The sequence below is a fragment of the Lynx rufus genome, unplaced genomic scaffold, assembly GCF_022079265.1.
Source record: "Lynx rufus isolate CCGP_SWC_20201006 ecotype Redwood Valley unplaced genomic scaffold, mLynRuf1.p SCAF_1, whole genome shotgun sequence".
In the NCBI taxonomy this organism is placed as follows: Eukaryota; Metazoa; Chordata; class Mammalia; order Carnivora; family Felidae; genus Lynx; species Lynx rufus.
Genome location: NW_025814823.1, coordinates 36,559,515 through 36,582,083, shown reverse-complemented (window position 1 = coordinate 36,582,083; position 22,569 = coordinate 36,559,515). Strand labels below are relative to the sequence as shown.

The 22,569-nt window shown below is 34.8% G+C and overlaps 1 protein-coding gene across 3 annotated transcripts in view; it reads right to left on the bottom strand.

The window, feature by feature from the left end:
• The window catches only part of TDRD3 (tudor domain containing 3), a 160,937-nt gene that overhangs the window by 68,528 nt on the left and 69,840 nt on the right, over positions 1–22,569 (bottom strand). For 2 of the 3 annotated variants that reach the window (XM_047080537.1, XM_047080552.1), the window contains 4 exons: positions 15,592–15,752; positions 10,982–11,123; positions 4,675–4,746; positions 1,976–2,125 (listed from right to left, as the gene is read on the bottom strand). In XM_047080537.1, coding sequence (XP_046936493.1) covers positions 1,976–2,125; positions 4,675–4,746; positions 10,982–11,123; positions 15,592–15,752 — 525 coding nt within the window. The remainder of the gene's footprint in view (positions 1–1,975; positions 2,126–4,674; positions 4,747–10,981; positions 11,124–15,591; positions 15,753–22,569) is intronic. The other variant, XM_047080544.1, reaches the window with a different exon arrangement.

The window sequence follows — 22,569 nt, the reverse complement described above, 5'->3', positions numbered from 1 at the left end:
AGAGAGAGAGAATCTCAAGCAGGCTCTGTGCTGTCAGCACAGAGGCCGATGTTGGACTCAAACTCACAAACTGTGAGATCATGACCTGAGCCAAAGTCAAGAGTCAGATGCTTAACTACTGAGCCACCCAGGTGCTCCATTGTTCAGGCATTTAGATTAAATATAAATCTGTGCTTGTGTGTGTGTGTGTGTGTGTGTACTTACCTATAGAGACAGATCTATAGATATAAGGATAATCTATAATACACATAGGATTAGTCCTAAATTTGCCATTGGGTAACACTGGGCAAGTTCGGGTAGTTTTGAACCACCATCAGTTCTCTCATATATAAACTGAGTAGTTTTAAGTTTGCTTTGGAAAGCTAGGATTCTTTATTTATCAAATATTTATACAAAATACAATGTGATCAATTATGGCTTTAAAAAATGAAGCATATTACAGTTTAACTATATTCTAGAAAATAGCCATACCCTGCATCAAAGTTTTGGAAGGAAAGTTTGTGTGAGAAAAATGTACATCAAAAAAACAACTTTCCTATAATCATTAAGAAATTGATATATATCCCATATACTCTTTTTAAATTCCATAATTTTAACAGCCTTTTAGGAAAAAAGAAATATATTTTATGTAAACTATGCAAAATGCATTAATTTCAGAAGCATGAAAAACGATTTTTAAAAGCATGTACCTTAGAACATAAAAGACACTAAGGAATGACAATAGTCACATTTACGGAGAGCTTTCAGTGAAGGAAAATTTGAACTGTGCCGCATGCAGCGTTGTAAATGTTTTAAAGATTATCAGTTTAATTCTAATAGCAACCATATGAAGTGGGTGCCGTTATTATCCCCTTTGCAAAGATGAAGAAAAATCAGGTACGAAAAGCTAAGTAACTTATCGAAGGCTGTCTGTCAGCAGGATACACTTCCAGGCTGCCTGACTCCAGAGCTTGTGCTCTTGGATCAGACTGATGACGGAAAGACACTGCAGGAAGAACAATCAAAATTCAATAATTCTCTTACTTATACTTCAAAATTAAATAGGAAAGCAGTTGTTAGCTAAGCTTTATTACTGGTTTTAAATAAAGGAAAGTATTCTAATCTCACTGGTTAAGAGAAGGAGAGTCTGTCTAAGCAACTAATTCATGAACTTAAATTTCTTCTCAAAGTCTAAAATGAATAACTAACTAGAGAAAACACCTATTTCAAATAAGTAAGAAATTTGAAATAATTAAAAGAAAACCATTTGGCTGTTAAGAGAACATGATGGATTGTGTGTGTGGGGGGGGGGAAGGGCATAAATGTACAGGATCCAAAGAAAAAAATTATTTTTTACTAAGTAGATTGAAGAATGAAAACTAACAAAAATGTTAATACTAAGCCATGATTTATCCTCTGATCAATCTTTTTTTTTAAATGTTTATTTATTTTTGAGAGAGAAAGAAGAAACTCATGCATGCACATGAGCAGGGAAGGGAGAGAGAGAGAGGAAGACACAGAATCTGAAGTAGACTCCAGGCTCTGAGCTGCAGTGCAGAGCCCCGACACGGGGCTTGAACCTGCGAACCGTGAGATCATGACCTGAGTCAAAGTCAGATGCTTAACCCACTGAGCCTCCCAGGCACCCCTCTTCTGATCTATCTTTACTTGCATTCCTCACAGGTGGTATCTAGCCCAACTAACAACAGAAAATCCTCTGCCATCATGAAAAGTGTTGTGTTTCGTTGTTACTCTATTAAGAAGAAAAGGAAAAGGGAGGAAAGAAGAGTGGTTTGCTAGCAAGAACTTGTGAGCAAAATGTGTGAGCTTAAGGCTCCATAAAGGCCCAGGGCATTTCTACTGTTGAAATATGCAAGAAGAATGTCGAAAGTTTGTTGAATTAGTTACCTTATATGGAAAGACAATAATGATTCTGAGTGACTTAAATAGAACATAATGACAAAGAATAAGAGTTTATAAAGATCTAGTTTCTTACTTCTTTGCTCTTTGCAACTTCCGCAATAGCAGCAGTCCTTTGTTTTTCAAATTCATCATTGTCATTTGTAGGTTTGACAGGCATTGTGACTTGCAATGTCTTTCTTCGGTCAAGTTCTCTACTATCCACTTGGACATGAGACGTGCACTTCTGGTAATAATAGAGAAAAATAAAACACTTCAGTAGTTCCAAAAGAGATCCAAGTTTTTCATAAGAAAGTAACACCTCAAAAGAAAGGTTTGTGTTGCTTTAACAATTGAGAGCTCATAAAAGTTTAATTCTTTCCCATAGATTTAAAAATAAAGGTAGAGAATTGATTAAAGTCACTTGTAAATAAATGTAACTGGTAAATAAAATGTAAAGCTACATAATGGCCATCTAAAATAGGGCACATATTTAAGACACACATTGAACCAAGAGATTTATGTAGCATTTTAGGATAATAACTTGAAATAATTTTAAACTTCAAACAGTCTATACTACTGTACAAGAAGAGACAAGTTCAGTTTTTTATTAAGAGTTTGATTTCCATATTATGACACAATATGCATATGACGGTTAAGTAGTATAGTATGGTTATTTTAAATATAAAGAGCTGTCTCTGAACTTACAAACTAAAAACTAAAAACATAACTGCTCACTCAATCAGGCTACAAAGTTTTTGATTTTTAAAAAAAAAAAATTTTTTTAATGTTTATTTTTGAGAGAGAGAGAAAGAGAGAGAGACAGAATGAGAGTGGGGGAGGGGTAGAGAGAAAGAAGGAGACACAGAATCCGAAGCAGGCTCCAGGCTCTGAGCTGTCAGCACAGAGCCTGATGCGGGGATCGAACTCACGAACCGCAAGATCATGACCTGAGCCGAAGTTGGACACTTAACTGACTGAGCCACCCAACCGCCCCCAAAGTTTTTGATTTTTAATTTCTTAGGATAATTTTAAAAAGCCAACACTGCTTAAAAATAAGCCCTGAATTCTGTTCTCCCTTCCAATCCTAGCAGTAAAAATCCTATAAAATGAGCCTTTTCTCAACTCACTAATGAAAAAAGAAAAACATATACTCACACAAATGTGTTGTACAAATACAGGTTTTCAGCAATATTAATATATCCTGTTGCTATTGGCACACATCCAGCATTATCTATCTTTAACCCATGTACAAGGCTAAGATAAACTGAACAAGAATATTTTAGAATGGACTTGATAAGAAATATTGGTGAAACTATACCTTTTAATATATTCCTAATTTAAAAAACCATAAGGGGTGCCTGGGTGGTTCAGTTGGTTAAGTGTCTGTCTGACTCTTGATTTCAGCTCAGGTCATGATCTCATGATTCGTAGGATTGAGCCCCACATGGGCCTCTGAGCTGATAGCGTGGAGCCTGCTTGTGATTCTCTACCTCCCTCTCTGCCTCTTCCCTGCACTCTCTCTCAAAATTACGTTTCTCTGAGTAATTCATAAAAGAAATATTATCACCAAAATGTTTAAGAGGAAAGCAAATTCTTGCAAACATGTATTTATATTATTAAAATATAAATCATTCGACTGTTTACACTCTGTTTGCATTCTGAAGGTTTTTGTGACATTGGTGGGAGAGAGAATATCAGCAACATGGATCAGATCACAGGGCATCATGCCTCCTCTCATCTTGACTGTGCCTTGCTCCAAAGCACAGTAGAGTCAACATATTTTTAAATTATTTTCAAAATAGCCATGATGAGAGAATGACTTTAATTCAATTTTGAGTTGACCTTACAAAAATGTGTTTCAAAAGGATGCCAGTCAACAGATTCCACCCATTTATCTGGGTGGAATGAAGCAAATGAAGAGCAAACGCAAGGCAGATTACCAACAGCTAAATGTTGGTGCTATCATGAAGCAAAGAGCAAGCTGCCACAGGGGTGAATCTCAGACTCATCAGGGATAAAACAGGAAAAGGCTGCAGGAGACTGTTGTGAATAACAGTGGAATGCTGAGTAAAATCAGGAAGGCCCAAGATTCCAGGCAGCTAAGGAGTTACCTCACTGTAACATTTTGCAGAGGGTGGGTTGAAAAATAGTGAGGAGGAAACTTTTAGCTTCTGTAAGAGAAGGATCAGGGCTGCTGTGGTTAAAAAGAAAAATATCAAATGGAAATAAAATTAAGTTCTTGATTGAGACAGGTAATTTGGATCAAGGCCGAAGATTAGAATCCAGGAAAGAACAACTGGGACAGAAACCCCACTAAAGTGCAGTGATGCCCTTCCCTGTCTCTGGGTTCGCACCTTTATGTCTCATCTCTCTGTTGACATTTTCATTTTTTCCTTTCCCTCTTTTGTGTCTACCGAAAAAAGTGGGAAATTACAGCATACGTCTGTCTTACTTTTGAATTTCTCTCACTCTCTCAAAAAAACAAAAAACAACAACAACAACAACAAAAACAAAGCCTCTACCACCAGGCTATCTTAATTAGTTATAAGTTGCTCTTCAAGTATGCCTCTTAACTGCTTCAATCTTTCGGTTAACAGCTCTTGAGAAAAGAATCTACACCAACAATTTAGTTAAAGAAAAAAACCACAATTATTAAATTTCTGTGTTTAATAGATTTCCACATAACTCCATGACCTCTAAATGAATAGTTCCACACAAAACTAAACACAGCTTGAATACAAATGAAAAACACTTTTGCTGATTAAATTCATCTGCCAACATGGACGTCATTACCTGTCCAAAAGGCACAAAAGGAGGTGGTCCACCTTCAGTTCCAATATTACTTCTATTGTGTTTTGACAAGCTCTGTGAGAAAAGTGAGTCATAAGACAGAAATTATACCATTTACAATGTACCAGGAATCCACTTATGTTAGTAGATTCTTATATAGAATAGGAAAAAAAAAAAAAAAAGCCTTGTATAAATAATTTTAAACTACATAAAAACATTTTGTGTAATTAGGCAATAATTAGGCAAAAGTTCTCTCCTCATCTCCCATACTAAACTACACATTCACATAGAATTTTCAGAAGTACTTACCAACCTGCTCCCATAAAAAGAAAACACAGTAAAAAAAATGCCCTCTTCAACAAGGAGTTAATTCAAGACAACAAACAATGGTAACAAAAATTTTAAAAGCGCACTAAAACTATAATCCGACAGACAAATATTACCTGAAAATTATCTTCAAAATAAATTTTTATACATAAAATCTACTAGCAAATATTTGAGATACTGCAATGTAATAAAAATATATATATTTGGGCTTCTTCCCCAGTTCTTGGAACAGAGCTCCTAAAACTTTTGGAATTTCCTGAGTGATTGGGGTCAGAGGAGCATCTTCTGTTATTCATAATAAGCTTCTTTGAGGATACCTGAGTTTATGCTAATGAGGTGACTATTGATGGGTCCCTGAATAGCTCCAGGATGGGGGCTGGCTGCCAGAGGCACCAATAATATGATTGGAAGGTTGGAGAATGAGTTAGTCGCCAATGTTCGGTGGTTTAGTCAATCATGCCTATATAATGAGCCTCCATGAAACCCCCTATACAACAGGGTTCTGAGAGCTTCCAGTTTGATGAACACATCCATGTGCTGGAAGGGTAGAACACACCAAATTCCACAGGGACGGAGGCTCCTGTGTTCAGGACTCTTCTAGATCTTGTAGCTTCATTTGGGTGTTCATTTGCGTCTTTTACAATATCCTAAATTTATAGTAAACCTGTTAATAGTAAGTAAAGTGTTTCCCTGATTTTTGTGAGCCATTATAGCAAATTATCAAACCCAAGCAGGAGGTCACAGGAACCACCAATTTGTACCCACAATGTACTGATGTGTGGGTAACCCAGGGACCCGCTATTTGCAACTGGCATCTGAAGTGGGGAAGTAGTCTTGTGAGACTGAGTCCTTGAGAGGCAGGGTCTGTACAAGACTATTCAGCTGATTAAGTAAAGAATAATATAAACTTTATAGGACTGTCATATTTCTTTACAAGCTGTACATAAGATGTTAACCTACTTTTTAAAAACCAGCAGCATATTCAATTATCTAGGGGTCTTTCCTCAGATAGGAAAGACCTATCTTGAATAATCAAGATATTCAAGCATCAATCATTTCAATTTATACTGTAACTTCCTTTAAAAACTCACACAAACTGCTAATAATGCCATCTGTCAATACAGATTATATAATTTAAAACATATTACAGGGTTGATACTTCTCATCCTCATGAATGTACAGAAGTCAGACTTCACCTCCCTCTACAAACAAGCAGGAATCTGGACAACTTGTAAGAAAAAACTGTTTTAAGACATAGGACAGTAAGTAGTGCAGGACTATAGTCCCTGAAAGAAAGAGAAATAAACAAAATCGAACCAGATGAGCTATGCATGTCTGCTCAGAGGCATGATTCAGTCAGCGCAGAGAGCCAACCTGAGAGAATCAACTTCAGGCAGGCTGATGCTGGGGCAGAGTTTTGTAAAAGAGGGACATGTGGAGAAAAGAGGCTCCAGAAACCAGCATATGAATTCCCTAAAGTCATTGCTGAGAACTAGACTGAGCAAAAAACCACTGTAGATTGTAAGCTTCCCTTTACAATAGCATCAAAAAGAATAAAACACTTGGGAGATAAACTTAAGAGACTTGTACACTGAAAACTATAAAAGACTGCTAAAAGAAATTAAAGATGATACCAATAAATGCAAAGATATCCCATGGTCAAGGATTGAAAGAATTAATATTATTAAGATATCAATATTATTAAGATTCAATACAATTCCTATCAAAATCACAAGAAATTTTTTGCAGATACAGAAAAATTCATCCTACAATTCATATGGAATCTCAAGGGACCCTGAATACCATAACTATCCTGAAAAGTCCTCATGTTTCTCAGTTATACAACCTACTACAACTTACTATAATCGAAACAGAGTGGTACTGGCATGAAGACAGACATAGGGAACAAAAAGAATAAAGAACCCAGAAATAAACCCTTGCTTGCATATGTGGTCAAATCATTTTTGAAGAGTGTGGACAAGACCGTTCATTGGGGAAAGAGAGAAATGGTGCTGGGAAAACTGGATATCCATAGGCAAAACAGTGAAGTTGGACCCTTAACTTGTATCATATACAAACATTAATTTAAAATGGATCAAATACCTAAATTTAAACCCATAAAACTCTTAGAAAAAAAGACAGAAGCAAAGTTTCAGGACACTGGATTTGGTAATGATTTCTTGGATATGACATCAAAAGCACAAGCAACAAAAGAAAAAACATGAAATCAAACTTCATCAAAATTAAAACCTTTTGTGCATCAAAGGATACTATCAATAGAGTAAAAGGACAACCCATGGAATGTGAAAAAATATTTGTATTTCATACATCTCAAAGAACTGGTACCCAGAAAATATCAAGAATAGGACAAAAGCTAAACAAACCAGTTAAAAAATGGACAAAGGACATAAACATTTCTCCAAAGAAGACATACAAGTAGCCTATGGAAGGCACTAAATATCACTAAGCATAGGGAAATGCAAATCAAAGCCACAATGAGATTTCACTTCACACCTATTAGAATGGTTATTATAAAAAATGAAATACCAAGGATTGGCGAGGATGTGGAGAAATTAGATCCCTTGTGCATTGCTGGCGGGAATATAAAATGGTGCAATTACTGTAGAAAACAAGATGGCAGTTACTCAAAAAATTAAACATAGGATTACCTGCCATTTGACTCAGCAATTCTACTCTGGTTGTATGTCCAAAAGAGCTGAAAGCAGAAACCTGAACAGATATTTGTCCAACCTTGTTCATAACAGAACTGTTCACAATTAGCCAAAAGGTAGGAACAACCCTAATGTCCATCAATGGATGAATGAGGAAAACACTGAAATGCTGTATGTGTGTGTGTGCGTGTGTATGGAATATACAATGGAATAGTACTCAGCCTAAAAAAGTCCAGCAATTCTGACACATGCTACAACATGGATGAACCCTGAAGACATTATGCTAAGTAAAATACACCAGACACTAAAGGACAAATATCACAGGATTTCACTTATATGACGTACCTAGAGTAGTTGAACTCATAGAGACAGAAAGTAGAATGGCGATTACCAGAGACTGGAGGTGGGTATAGGAGGATGGGAAGTTGTTTTATGGGTACAGAGTTTAAGTTTGGGAAGATAAAAATTCTAGAGATGGATGATGTAATGGTTGTTTAACAATATAAAGGTACTTAATGCCACTGAATTTTACATTTAAAATGGTAAAAATGGTAAATTTTATGTTATGTATCCATTACTAAACACACACACACACACACAAAGAAAAAACAAACAAACCCAGATCTGTCATGGCAACAGGCTGGGGGGCACTAAAATGTTACAGAAACTACATTACTTTGCAAATTACATCTGGCACAGAACTCTCTAGAACTGGTCTTTGCCAAATGTACAAAACATTTTGAGGTTTGAGTTTTTCTTCTTCTCTTCACCTATTACAATTTGTTATAGCTACAAAACATGCACATAGTTTAAATACTGCCCATGTCCCCTTAACCCATTTATTTTACAAAATGGTTAGGCCTCTTTTTGAAAATTAACTTTATGGTCTATGGTTTCTATGCGTACATCTGATTTCTATGTGTACCACCTGCCAGATGCTTCAGTAATTAAACTCTCCATGGTTTCTACATGGCTATGGTTACCAAATTAAAACAGCAGCAACAACTATAAATCAAGAGAACTATAATCATTGCAAGATGTTTTAAACACTTTTTAATATAAATTTTTATTGCCCCCTAAAAAGAAATATTAACACAGTTTTCAGGAAACAAAGTGTAAACATAATATAATAAAATATTACAAAGATAACTATTAAACTACTAATAATCTTTGTGTGTGTGTGGGGGGGGATGTGTTTTAGGAGTGAGGAAGTTTCTAGGAATGTTTAATTGATTTTACAGTTAGTGAAGTAGTTTTGGCTGGCATTAGGAAAATAACGTAAGATGTTGGTCTGACTTAATGGCATCTTACCACACTCTAAAAAATGTCTAATAATAAAAATATAATTTATCAACTTGTGAAAGGAAAGAGTTACATGAAATGGGTGGGATTTCTCTGGGAAATTCAAGGTTCATAATCTTGGCTATTTATGTAAAACTATCAAGCCACTTCTGCTTTTGTTAACATTTTAATTAAACAATGCAGGTAGGGAACATTATCTTATACTGCATAGTACAGCAGACCTAAAGGTAGCACATTAGTATTGTAAGTAATTAGTACTAAGGAATAAAATATGTGCCTAAATTTCTTTATCTATTTACCTCCCAAACAGAGGCACTTTCAAAGCAAGAAAATAGAAAAGAATAATGTATCATAAAATAGGAAAATCTTCAAATGTTACTAGGTTCCTTGGCTCATTCCAGGTAACAGGCAAGATTTGGGGCAGCACAGGAACATCAATTTTAGATCAAAGAGTAATTAGATTTATGTGCTTTATAATTCATTCATTCCACAATCATTTGTTATAATGTTTTTGCATGTACACATCCTGAGCTTCTGTGTTAGAGGAGGCTCAGATCTGTCACCTATTAGATCTGTAATCATAAAATAAATTATTTAACAGTTCTTTAAGTGCATTTCCTGATCTATATGGACATAATACTCCCTTATAAGACTGTTAGGAGGATTACATGGTTTCCTGATGCAAGGGTCCAGCACAGTATCTACAGACTGTTCAACAAATATTCATGGAATTAAACAAAGGCACAAACAATTCTGACCTCAAGAAGCTTATAATCTATTAAAGGAGATAAGTAAACATAATTCTAGTGCTAGGTAAAAAGTAATATACTTAACACAAATAAGATGTTCCAAGAATTCAATAAAGGACCAACTACTTCACTTGGCAAAGAAGCAAGCATTTGATCTGGGTCTAAAAGCATGGGACAATTTGGCCATTCAGGGATCAGGAGAAAGAGAACAAGATGAATGATGTAAACGTGGAAAAAGATTTTACCCCCTAAAGTATAACTAAGGAAAGCATAGAGAAGCAAAGAAAGAGTAAGTGGTTCCATTTGGTTAGAACAAAATCCATGTAAAATAATATAGGAAGTTAAAAAGGTAAACTGGAACTAGGGCTAGACTATAAATAGCCTTGAATGCCAAATTAAGACATTTGAAATAAAAGCAGGGTATGACATGTTCTGAGTGATACTGAAGGAAAATAGTCTTGCAGAAGTAAATAAAATAAATTAGAAGATGGAGAAAGGATATGTGGAGATACCATTGAAAAGGCTACTGCAGTAGTCCAGGTGCAAGATGCAAAAGACGTAAACTAAAATAATCAAGTTGTGAATATTTTAAAAATTAAGAAATAAACTGAAAATAAAAAGACAAACTATTGCAAAAGCGATGGAACTGGAGAGCAAGGGAAGGATAGGAGATCTGACAGCAGTGGATCAACAGAATTGGTTGCTGGATGCAAACTAGACACACAACCCTTAGATAACCTATGACTAGAAGGATGAAGATATCGTTAACATAAATGGGAAAAACACCAACTAATGTGCCTAGGAAAACAAATACAGTAAGAATCTCTCCGTTTTTGTGATACTCTATACAAACAACTTGCTTTCAGTTGTACATATGCGTGTTTGTAGCTGAGACAAACAGACATACGTTATATTCATATATATTCACAAATATTTGGTTTTTGCAGAATTACACACAAATACATTACACATAGTTTATAACTGGTATTGGGAATTTTGAAAACTTGTCAGTAAAGAATTACTTTTAAAAATATGTAATAAAATGTAGCAAATACTGAAAAATGACATCTTCAGAAGACTGCTAATCAAGGTAGTTTTCTGTAAAGATCACTGTTTTCCGTTCACTGTTTTCCGTTCTATTCAACTCTGACACAAAAGACTAATTTTACTTTTTACTGTGGGAAGATCTTAAAACACAAAATACATTAAAAAGAGTATAGTTTTTTAAAGTTCAAGCCATTTTTCTTAGTTTACACTTACTCTCTGTAACTCCCACTTCTCGATAAGGTGTTCTACTTCACCGCCAAGAACTGTGGTGTTTGAGTCATTCAAGAGCAGGAATCCATTTTTTATATCCACGATGCCTGAGAGCTTCACTTTAGTTCCAGGTGGTGTGTTCAGGCTAAATCAAGGAAAAAATAAAAAGAGTTAAAATACATTGGCGCTCCTTCCCCAAACTGGAATTCAGTCCTGAACCTGGTCAAGTTCTTCAAAACACACTCATTGAGAAACTTTTTTTCAGGAGACTGGCTACATAGTCTCAAGCACTTAGGATGAATCAGAAAACCAGACCAAAATGGCTTAACATTGTTCACATTTTTTAAAGTTCAGGATATTCACCATGTGCTGATAGAGGCAACAGCAAAATCAGTGAAAGTGTTGATATCATTGGTCTGTTTTGAAAAAAGATGGTTGTTAGAACAGGTATTAACAAGAAGGAATACAATATGTCTGTTTTTAAAGCCTCAAAGATCCTATACAGAGTAAGATATTATCTGATAAAAATTATTCTGAGGATCCCAAGCTCTGTCACTCTGTCATCCCACGTAACTTACAGAACAAAGAGTCATGAATAGCCTTGCCTAACCTAACCCTTAAGTAGAGAGTTCTGTGGTATTAAGTATAGTAAACTAAAGACAATATTTATCAGCACAACTGAATACAGTGACACTAAGTGAAGACGTTTTTCCCAACTTCAGGTAAACAACAGATCCAGATTTTCATAATTCTGTATCATCATTTAGGGATTAAAAACAAAGTTCTAAGTACAGGATGCTGTACTCTTTACTTTAAAGAAACTACTATAATTACTGAATTATATCATTTACATAAAACTTATTTTTCAGGGTGCCTGGGTGGCTCAGTCGGTTAAGCGTCCAACTTTGGCTCAGGTCATGATCTCACAGATCACCGGGCTCTGTGCTGACAGCTCAGGGCCTGGAGCCTGCTTTGGATTCTGTCTCCCTCTCCTTCTCTGCACCTTCCCTGCTCGTGCTCTCTTTGTCTCTCTCTCTCTCTCAAAAATAAACATTAAAAAAAAAACAAAAAACACTTATTTTCAAAACCATTTTTAGCCAATAATTTGTTACAAATTGGTAAAATTAGAAAATGTAATGAAAATGAAGAAACATAAATTAGCAGAAAAAAAACTACGTAAGAACTTAAAAAACAACCGGATGCAAATTACAGGGACATTTAAGTTGTGGTACAATAATTTAAAACTAAAAGCTAATTTTAAAACAAATGATAAACTACTTTTTGTATAAAATGACTGTACCTTTCTTAAACTTTCCTTAATAGGTTAAGATGGAAAAACTGTCAAATTATTTGAAGATGTACTTAACAATTTCATTAGGATAAATGATAAAAAGTCCCATTCACCACATTAAATGATAGCTCTAGTCCCAAAAAGGATAAATAGGTGCTAAAATTTTAATATAATTTTTACTACATCACCTTTAAGGCCCTAAGTAACTCTTATTCAGAGAGTACATTTTGGTTTAATTACTATTTTTATTGGCACCCCAAAGTGCTTTTACTCTCTTTTCAATGCAATTTTTAAAAAAGCAAAACAAGATAAAAAACAAAAACAGTGAGAAGCATGTGTTTAAAAGTTCAAGCCATTCAGGAGGTAGGATAAAAAAATTGGAAAAAAAAAAAAAAAAGCAAAAAAAAGCACCCCAGAGAAATGCAACGTCCACTGGAGGAACCCAGTCGGTACCAGATCCCAGTGTACCTTCTCTAGTGAGTTATTCTCCTTTTTTTGAGATAACCACTAACCACACTTACTTTGAAAAATGTCTTCAAATGTTCACACGTAAGAACAGTTCTGAAGACTGTTGCTTTTATAGCCACAAAAGTAGACAGACATACTACTTCAATGATGGGTCAATGAGCAAGTGGTAGTATTTATTTTCAATTGTCAAACTGCAATAAATTCAACAAAAGACAGAGGGCAACATAAGGGACCCTTCTCTCTGGATAATCTTGTGTTTTCATTTACCTCAGAGAAATACACAGCAGTAAAATCAGAGAAGGAGCCATTACATGGCCAAGTCTTCCTGAGTCATCTGTGAACTCCCTTGTAGGGAGTCTGACTGAATTTGTCAAAAGAAGAGAGGCTGTCTTTCTCCAGAGAAACAGGAAACCTACTCTTCAAAATGACAACATAATCACAAAATCAATAAAACCCAATTTATATATGAAAATCAATATTTCAGACAAACAAATATCTCCTAAGGAAGGAACTTCCTTTACCAGAGGCAGATACAGATTGAAGGGGGGAAAAAAGAAGAGAAATTAATGAGCATGGCATAGAAGGCCTCCACCTACCACATTTCTGCCTACATACCACCATCTCAAATCATGTAAGCTCTTCCAAATGGAACTTTTCACTCATTTGTTTTCAGGACACCATGTCTCTACATGTGCCATTCCCCCTCTCACCTCTCTCAAAACACCTATTCATATTTTAAGTCTCATTTCTGGCTCTCCCAAGTAGAGTTAAATTTCTATACTCCTACCTTTCAGTTGATATATACTTATTATAACTTGCCTGCCTACGTGCCTACCTCTTTAGCAAAGGAGCTACTGGAGGCAAAATCTAAACTTTTTTTTTTTTTTTTTTTTTTTTTTTTTTTACCTTTGTACCTCCACTCATTTAGGAGAGGAGTATGGTCTAGGAGTTTACATTAAGTGAAAAAGCTCACAAGACCCAGAACAGCAAACATGAGCATATAAAATGACATAGTAAATGCCCAATGAAAACTGCCACCTCATAAAATTGCTCAAAGTGAACTAATGGGGACACTGAAGATAAAGTCCTTCTCAGTGCTTTTATCCATTCCAACAAATATGATTCTAAAAGCCTTTCACAGAAACATGAGCAGAACAGTGAAACTGGACTCCCAACTCACAACCCTCACAAAAATTAACTCAAAATGCACCAAAGACTTAAACATGAAACCTGCTACCATAAAGCTCCTACAAGAAAACGCAGGGAAGAAGCTTATCAGTAATGGTCTTGGCAATGATTTTTTTGGAGAGGACACCCAAAGCACAAAAACAAAAGCAAAAATCAACAAATGGGTTTGATAACTCAAAAGCTTCTACACAGCAAAAAAACAACAAAATGAAAAGACAACATACAGAATCGGAGATAATTTTTACAAACTATATATTGGATGAGGGGTTAATATCCAAAATATATGAAGAATTCTGTCAACATAATAAAAAACAATCTGGTTAAAAAATGAGAAGAACAGACATTTTTCCAAAGAGGACATCAAAATGACCAACAGTCATGTAAAACATGCTCAACATTACTATTCATCAGGGAAATGCCAATCAAAACCACAAAGAGGTATCACCTCACACCTCTTAGAATGGTTATCATCAAGAACACAAAAGACAACAGATGTTAGTGAGGATGTGGTGAAAAGCGAACTTTTATACGTTGTTGGTAGAAATGTAAATTGGTCCAACCACTATGGAAAACAATATGGAGATTCCTCAAAAATTAAATTAGATCTACCATACAATCCAGCCATCCCACCTTTGGGTATACACCTGAAGGGAATGAAAACAGGATTTCGACTACAAATATGTACTCCCATGTCTATTGCAACATTATCCACAATCTGGAAACAACTAAAATGAATGGATAATAAAGATGTGGTACATATACACAATGGAATATTATTCAGCATGAGAAAGGAGAATATTCTGCTATTTGCAACAACATGAATGGACCTTGGACATATTATGCTAAGCAAGATAATTCAGACAGAGAAAGACTGTGTATCATTTACATGTAGAACCCAAATAAGTTATACCTGTAAGAAGAGAATAAAATAGTGGCCACCAGGGAATGGCAGAGAGGGATAAGATTAATGGTATTTAAGGGCACAAACTTGTAATGAGTAGTATATAAGCCACAGAAATCTGATACACAATATAATGAACACAGACAATAGTATTATACTATAATTATGTATTGTAATAAATTCTGTTATGTTATCAATCATAATACATAAGTGTATCAAAGTAACATGCTGTACAATTAAACTTACACAATGTTATACATCAACTTTATTCAAATAAAAATAAAAACTTCTCATAAAAATAGCCAAAAGAGGGATTTGGAAAATTGTTCCTTATGAAGTTCCTTCTCCTCTCAGATAGTGGAGTGGCACATCTCTCTAGCTTCAATCATTTCCTCAGAAAGTTCATTCATCTATAAAACTTTTCTAGGGTGATGGACACAGCTGTCAAAGAAGAAGCAGTAATACATTCAAAGAAATTCTGTTCATTCTTAGAGATTTTTGAATGACCTAAAATTTACTGAAAAAAACTCTCCATACAAAAACAACTTAATTTGTTTTTATAATTAACATTTAAGGAAGGAGGAAGTAAATCCATTCCTATTTTCCTATACAGATAAAGCAGAAATACAAACACTCGTTAATATCTTCTGAAAAACTGTAACATGAACTTAAGAGTTCATTTCTTCTTTCCAAAATTTGTAAAACAAAATCCATTTTGAATAGCACCTTCAAACACTGTGAGAAATATACAAAATAAAGTTTCACCTTATTTTGGACATAAAACTAAATTCAACAGCGGTGCAACTTATATGACCATCAGTCATCTGCAAACGCAGCATTCTTGGTGCAGCCTGAGATTCCTCATTGTCCTTTGGTGCAGAAACATTGCGAATTTTTTGAATTTGCAAAACACATGGACCTTCAAGCTGTCAAAACACAAAGGAATAAATATCACTTTCTAGCCATGGCTTTGTTTTTCATTTATTGTGTTTCTCTTTTCCTTTATCATTTCTAATAATTTCAATTAAATAAGGTCAAAAGTGAAATTATATTACATACATCAGAGTTTGGGGGAGACCCTTCAGAAGGGTCTCCTGAATTCACTAATTCTGAATTCATTTTTGGAAAGTAATGAGAAAACTTTAGGAAAACAAAGTTGTGTTTCTGGATTAAAGGTGTTTAGTGTTAATAGGTGTTTTTAGTGTTATGTGCTCTAAATTATTCACATACACCTCCCCCCATCTCCTCCCATATACATTAAGGGACAATCTGAAATTAAAGCACTTGGTAATTTTTAAAGGGATATCGACTTTACAGCACCAGTTGGAAGGAATGTTTACTGTTTAAAAACATCAAGTTTAAAGTACACCCTCTTCTGGCATTAATGAAGAATACAAAATTCCAAAATTTAAACCATATAAAGTTCAAGAAGTGTAGACTATACCTGACTTATTTTTGCATTGCCTTTTAAAGTATATTTAAATCTAATGCCTGGCCACATTTCAAACACAAAAATAAAATTGATGGACTAACTGCTATTGAAAATTTTATATAATAAAATACTTATGAAATAATTGGGAAATGATGGTAAAATCTGCTTACATGCCTGAAAAATAACTTTACCATAAAGTGTTATTTTCCACATTATAAAATATTATACCTTCAAGCAGTATCATACCTACAAATGGAAAAAAAAAAAGGCTACTTTTTTGTTACATAGTCTTTTAAGTAAAATCTTTCTGTGCACATTAATTTAATTTATATTTTCTGCAAAGAAAATGTGAAATGATTGACATTTACACTTCATTTCTCAAGTAAGCATGTCCCAAGTTAACAAATTTCCGCTTCATATTTACCAGTATTTTGCCTACAGAGGAATAATTTTGATATAAATTTAGTCCTAAAGAATATAATTAGAGACAAGAGACTAAAATTTCATCCAATTTTCAGTTATAAAAAATTCCAAGTTAAAACAAGTCCAAAACCCTTAACAAGTACAGATAAGCTGCTAATTCAGGATGAACTTTTTCTTCTGCTTTGTTAATGCCATTAAAATAAGGACATTTAAATTAAGCCATAGGCAGATTATTGTTATTATAACGTTCACCATTCTCTTTATTTTACTACTCTCAGTATTTTTTGCTTAGACATTGACATATATGTAGCTTGTGCTGTCCAATATGGTCCACCAACCACATGCAGCTATTAAATTTATATTTAAATTAATGAAAATTAAAAGAAATTTAAAATTAATTCTTGAGTCACATTAGCTATATTTCAAATGTTCTGCACATGGACAACACATATATAAAGTATCCATATTACTACAAAAAGTTCTGTTGGACGATCAGAGATGATCTAGATTTAGGTGTTCCAAAGTGAGACTTATGCATCCAAGGGAGAGCATATCCATTGAACTGTGAGAGTAAAACATTTGCTTCTATATAATTCTTAGTAAGAAAGAAATGGAACTTTCCTAGTATTTTTTATCCAGCCTGACAAGGGCACCCTGACTCGGTCCATATGACATACAGATCACAATGCATCTTTATGGAACTGGGCAGTTCTACATCCCATGAGGGTTGAGAGAACACCTTTGCTTATTTTGTTTGTTTTCAATGTGTTGTAATAAATTGCCTCTTATTTGTATGCAGTTAAATGGATATATAGCTTATATTGCTCGCTTTTAACCTCTAATACAAAACAGACAAGTAGCTTTAAGATTCCACCAAAGAAACAAAAATTAAAGATAATGCCAATGACACAAAAATTGGGTGGGAAAATGACCATTTTGTTGATCTCATACATCCTAGCTGACCATGGGAACAAAAAGCTGGGGAATAATCAGAAGTAACACCTGTCCCCAACTCCTAATATTTCCTAGCAAGCAACAAGCTTACTTATTTGTAAAAAAATTTTTATGTTTGTTTATTTTTGAGAGAGAGAGAGACAGAACATGAGTGGGAAGGGCAGTGAGATCCGGAGACACAGAATCAGAAGTGAGCCTCAGGCTCTGAACTGTCAGCAAAGAGCCCGACACCCAGCTCAAACGCATGAGCCATGAGATTACGACCTGACCCCAAGTTGGACGCTTAACCGACTGAGCCACCCAGGCGCCCCAAGTTTACTTATTTAATTACTCCAATTCTTGGCCTCTCTGGCCTTTCAGTGGATTGAATAGTGGCCCCTCCAAAACATAAATCTACCAGAACCTGTAAATGTAACCTTATTTGGGAAAAAGGCCTTTGCAAGCATAACTGAGGTCAGGATCTAAAGATGAGACCATCCAGGGGTGCCTGGGTGTCTCAGTCGGTTAAGTGTCCGACTTTGGCTCAGGTCATGATGTCACGGTTTGTGAGTTTGAGCCCCATGTCAGGCTCTGTGCTGACAGCTCAGAGGCTGGAGCCTGCTTCGGATTGTGTGTCTCCCTCTCTCTCTGCCCCTCCCCCACTCGTGCTATTTCTCTCTCAAAAATAAACAAACATTAAAAAAAAAAAATTAAAGATCAGATCATCCAGAATTAGGATGGCCTGGAAATCCAGTGATGAGTGTCCTTACAAGATAAGAGTAAATAAACACACAGTATAAATACACACAGTATAAATACACACAGTATAAATACACACAGAAAGATGCGCGGTGTAAAGGCCATGTGGAGATGGAAGGAAAAGTTGGAGGTTCACATCTATAAGGCAAGGAATGCCAAAGACTGCCCACAGCTACCAGTAGCTAGGAGAGAGGCATGAAACAGATTTTCCCTTGGAGCTTCCAAAGGAACCAAAGTTGCTGACACTCTGATTTTAGACTTCTGGCCAACAGAACAATGAGAGAATACATGTCTATGTTTCAGGTCACCAGGTTTGTGGTAATTTTTATAGGAACGTTAGAAAACTAATACACCCCTTATGGAATGACTGACTTATCTGACTGGGAAGAAGATACTGTATATACTGGGCTCATCGTCAACTTTCTTTTTCTTGGGATCTAGTTAGGAGTCCGGAGGTGGGAGGTATTTACTCAGCATCTTCACTGGATTGGCACTATCATAAAGGAGTATTTAAGTCCTCCTGGTTTGTGGTTCAGTTAATGGGTCCGTTCGGGTCTTCCAATAAAACCACAACTTTCAAAGTAATTTTTATCAATTATAAAGTTGATATTTTGACCCACATCTCTCACTCTTTACTTCTCGATTGATTCAAAAGCTAAGTGGAAAAGGAGGTACTATTTATCAGACTCCTCTTAGAATCTCCTAAATTATACAGTCTTGTGATAATCACTTCTCAATGTGAATCATCAAGCCTTAATATCAGTGATTACATAATTCAGAAAGATTCTATAAGGAAGCCAGCAGATAAAGATTCTTTTTCATTATTATGTTCACAATATTCAGTTTACTATACTCCGTAGCAGACAAAATACAGAAGTATGGGATCTAAATAAAACACAAATAGGAGAAAACCCTGAAACTGAAATCATCTAAAGGCATCCACAAAACTGAATGAGATTTAGCCTCAGAATCTGTGTCCAACTAGTGTCAAGGGCAACTCTAAAGTGAAAAAAGAAAAAAAACATATAAATTTTAAATGAAAGTAATAAAAAACAAAGATTAATCTTTGCCCAAGATTCCTTTAATGTCCGGTTTTCTCTTTTGCCTAAGTAATAAGGAACAAGTAAAAGAAATGACTGTGAAAAGTTTAAATAGGTAAGAAGAATTCATCATTGTCTCTCTAGGTAAAGATTTCTAATCATAATAAATGATATCAAGTATCTGCCAGAAATATTATCTGAGGCCCCCAAAAATTCACCTAGGCTTCATTCCTTTCTCTTTCTAAAAAGATGGACACCTCTGTAATCTGAACTCCTAACCAGTCATTTAAACTGATACGGAATACCAGATTTAAATGACTCCATCAGTTTACTGATCATAGTCAATAGCACTCTTGTTTATCAGTCTCTCTAAAGGCCGGATGACATGGAACAAGTTATCTACAGTCTGATCACACCTGGAAAAACTGCTGAAACTGTAATTTTTTTAGGACTCTAGAAACCATTTAAGTTTGGACAGTTTATTTTACTTACTGTGAAATATCTGGTAGCCATTTCTTTTTATAATAATATCAATTTCCTTGAGAAATAAATTTGCTCCATCAAAACCTAACAACGTTAGCATCGCATTATTGCAAAGTGAGTTAAAATTAACAGAATAAAGACAGTTCCATCCTCCAGAGTCCTTTTAAGTACTTAAAATCACAATTCATTTCATTTTTTATCACTACTTCCAAAGTTTCAATAAGATTTTCTAGGGGTCATTTTTTTCCCCTTCACTTTTATCTAGAGAAGTTTTTGGCTAGACTACTCACATCTCTACCTTAGGGTCCAAGCAACTGAGCAAATGATTCCAGAAAACTGCCTTGAAAGAAGAAATAGTGGTTCTGCTTTACCTTCTTTAAAAGCCTGAAGGACAGGCTTTAAATAGCATTTACGATGCTCTCTTTCTTAACCTACTTCTTTGCCTTAAAATCATTAATATCTTAATATACCATTTCAACAAAATTTATTTTAATAAACACAAGGGTAGGGCAGGAAAAGAGCAGAGGGGATAAAAGTATGCTTTGTCACACTCTGTCCCATTATAAGGATAATATCAGACTCAAGAAACTAGAGTGAAAGACAACTTTTTATAATGTTAGAAATTTTAGAACATTCCTCACACCATCCATTCAGGCATCTATGGTAAGTCTCAATTTTCCTCCAGAGAATATCTATGTTTGCTTCAGCATTGCAGCTGAGAGAGCCTCAACTCCAGGCTAGTGAAAACATAGCAAAATTAACCTTAGCCAAAACCTCAACGCACTGTAAATTAGTAGTACCCCCACTAGCTCCACATGTCCCTTCTAGAAGAAAGCACTGCTGATTCAGGTGCCCAGGATTCCCATATAAAAAGATCAAGAAACATGAAGTCACAAGAAAATATCAAGAGACTCACAAAGAAACAAGCCACAAAGCATGAGAATCATAAAAAAATAATAATAATAAAGAAACAAATTTAAGTTTCTAAGGCCTGGAGAATTTGGAATTAATCAAAAACAGACTATAAAATAATAAGCCTGTCTAGAAAATTTATACAGAGTTGTGAACCTAACAACTAGGGAATAAATATTCTTCTCAAGCAAACATACAATATTCACAAATATATATCAAGCTATAATATAAGCCTCTAGGAAATTTCAAATATAGCTCTCAGTTCAAGTTCTCTGATCAAAATATAACTAAATGAGAAATCAGTAACAAAAAGAAAGACAAGGACTCCTGGATGGCTCCATTGATTAAGCATCTAACTCTTGATTTTGGCTCAGGTCATGATTTCAGGGTTTGTATGATTCAGCCCTGCATTGGGCTCCACGTTGACAGTGTGGAGTCTGCTTAGGATTCTCTCTCTCCTCTCTCTGCCCCTCCTCCCATCCCCCTCTCAAAACAAATAAATAAACTTAAAAAAAAAAGACAAATGATAATATTTTATGATTAAAACAGGCAAAGAATATATCTTAATATAAACTGAAAAATGTTTAGAACGGAATGATTATGAAAATAACACGTATAAAACCTCTGGGATGTAGCTAAGGCAGTGAGGGGAGAAAAAATTAATAGCTTACATTAGAAAAGAGAAAAGAAAGTGAGCTAAACTAATAAGCTATGAAAAAGAACAACAGAATGAGCTATACCAAGGTAGAAGAAGATAATAAAGAGAAACTAATGAAATAGCAAACAAAAATACAAGGTTAGCAAAAACTAATGAAACTACTACTTAGCAAGACTGATCAAGAAGCAGTGAGTAAAGATTCAAATAAATGATTTAAGAAAAAATAATATAAACATCAATATACTTTCATTAGCAGTGAAAAAATAAAACTATGCATAGCAGTCTAAATGTGCATCAATTTGTGAATGAAAAGAAAAAAAGTGGTCTATCCATACAATGGAATACTATTCAGCAATAAACAGGAACAAACTACTGACACATTAACCTCAAAAACATATTAAGTGAAAGAAGCCAGATACAAGAGAGTACGAGTGGTGTGATTCCACTCATGTGAAATGTCAACAAAAGGCAAATTTATAAAGAAAACAAAAAAATAGAGAGAGATATAGTATTAAGAACATTAAGTACAAGGTAGCAGAATTTAAAGTCAGTGTACAATTATCAAAGAGGAAAAAAAACTAATCTTTAAAAAAAACCACTTTATAGCAATAAAAATAAAATACTCCAGGAATAAAGCTTACAAATGATACAAGACCTGTATACTTTTAATAAATTATAAAACTATGGAAAAGCTAAGTAAGTGAAGAGATACATCTAGGAATGTGCTAGAGGCAGCTTGTCCCAGTTTACAAGAGCCTTTGATGCACATTTCTTCCCAATTCCGGCATCAATGGTTTCATGGTGTAGTTTATAACCAGCCATGATAGTAATATGTTTGCTACAAAAAGTAGCAAATGCTACAGATTAGGGCTTTTTTCTTATCTTGACAGAGGCAACTTATAAACCCTTCACTGGTAATATAATACCATAAAGATGTCAACTGTCTTTAAAAGCTCATCTGCAAGGGCAATTCAATTTCAATCAAAACCCCAACATATTTTAAGAAACTTGATCATTTGATTCTCAAGTTTATATGGGGGTGGGCATGGGCAGGGAAAGAATAGCCTAAGGGAGAATAACATATTTTAAAATCACAAGATTAG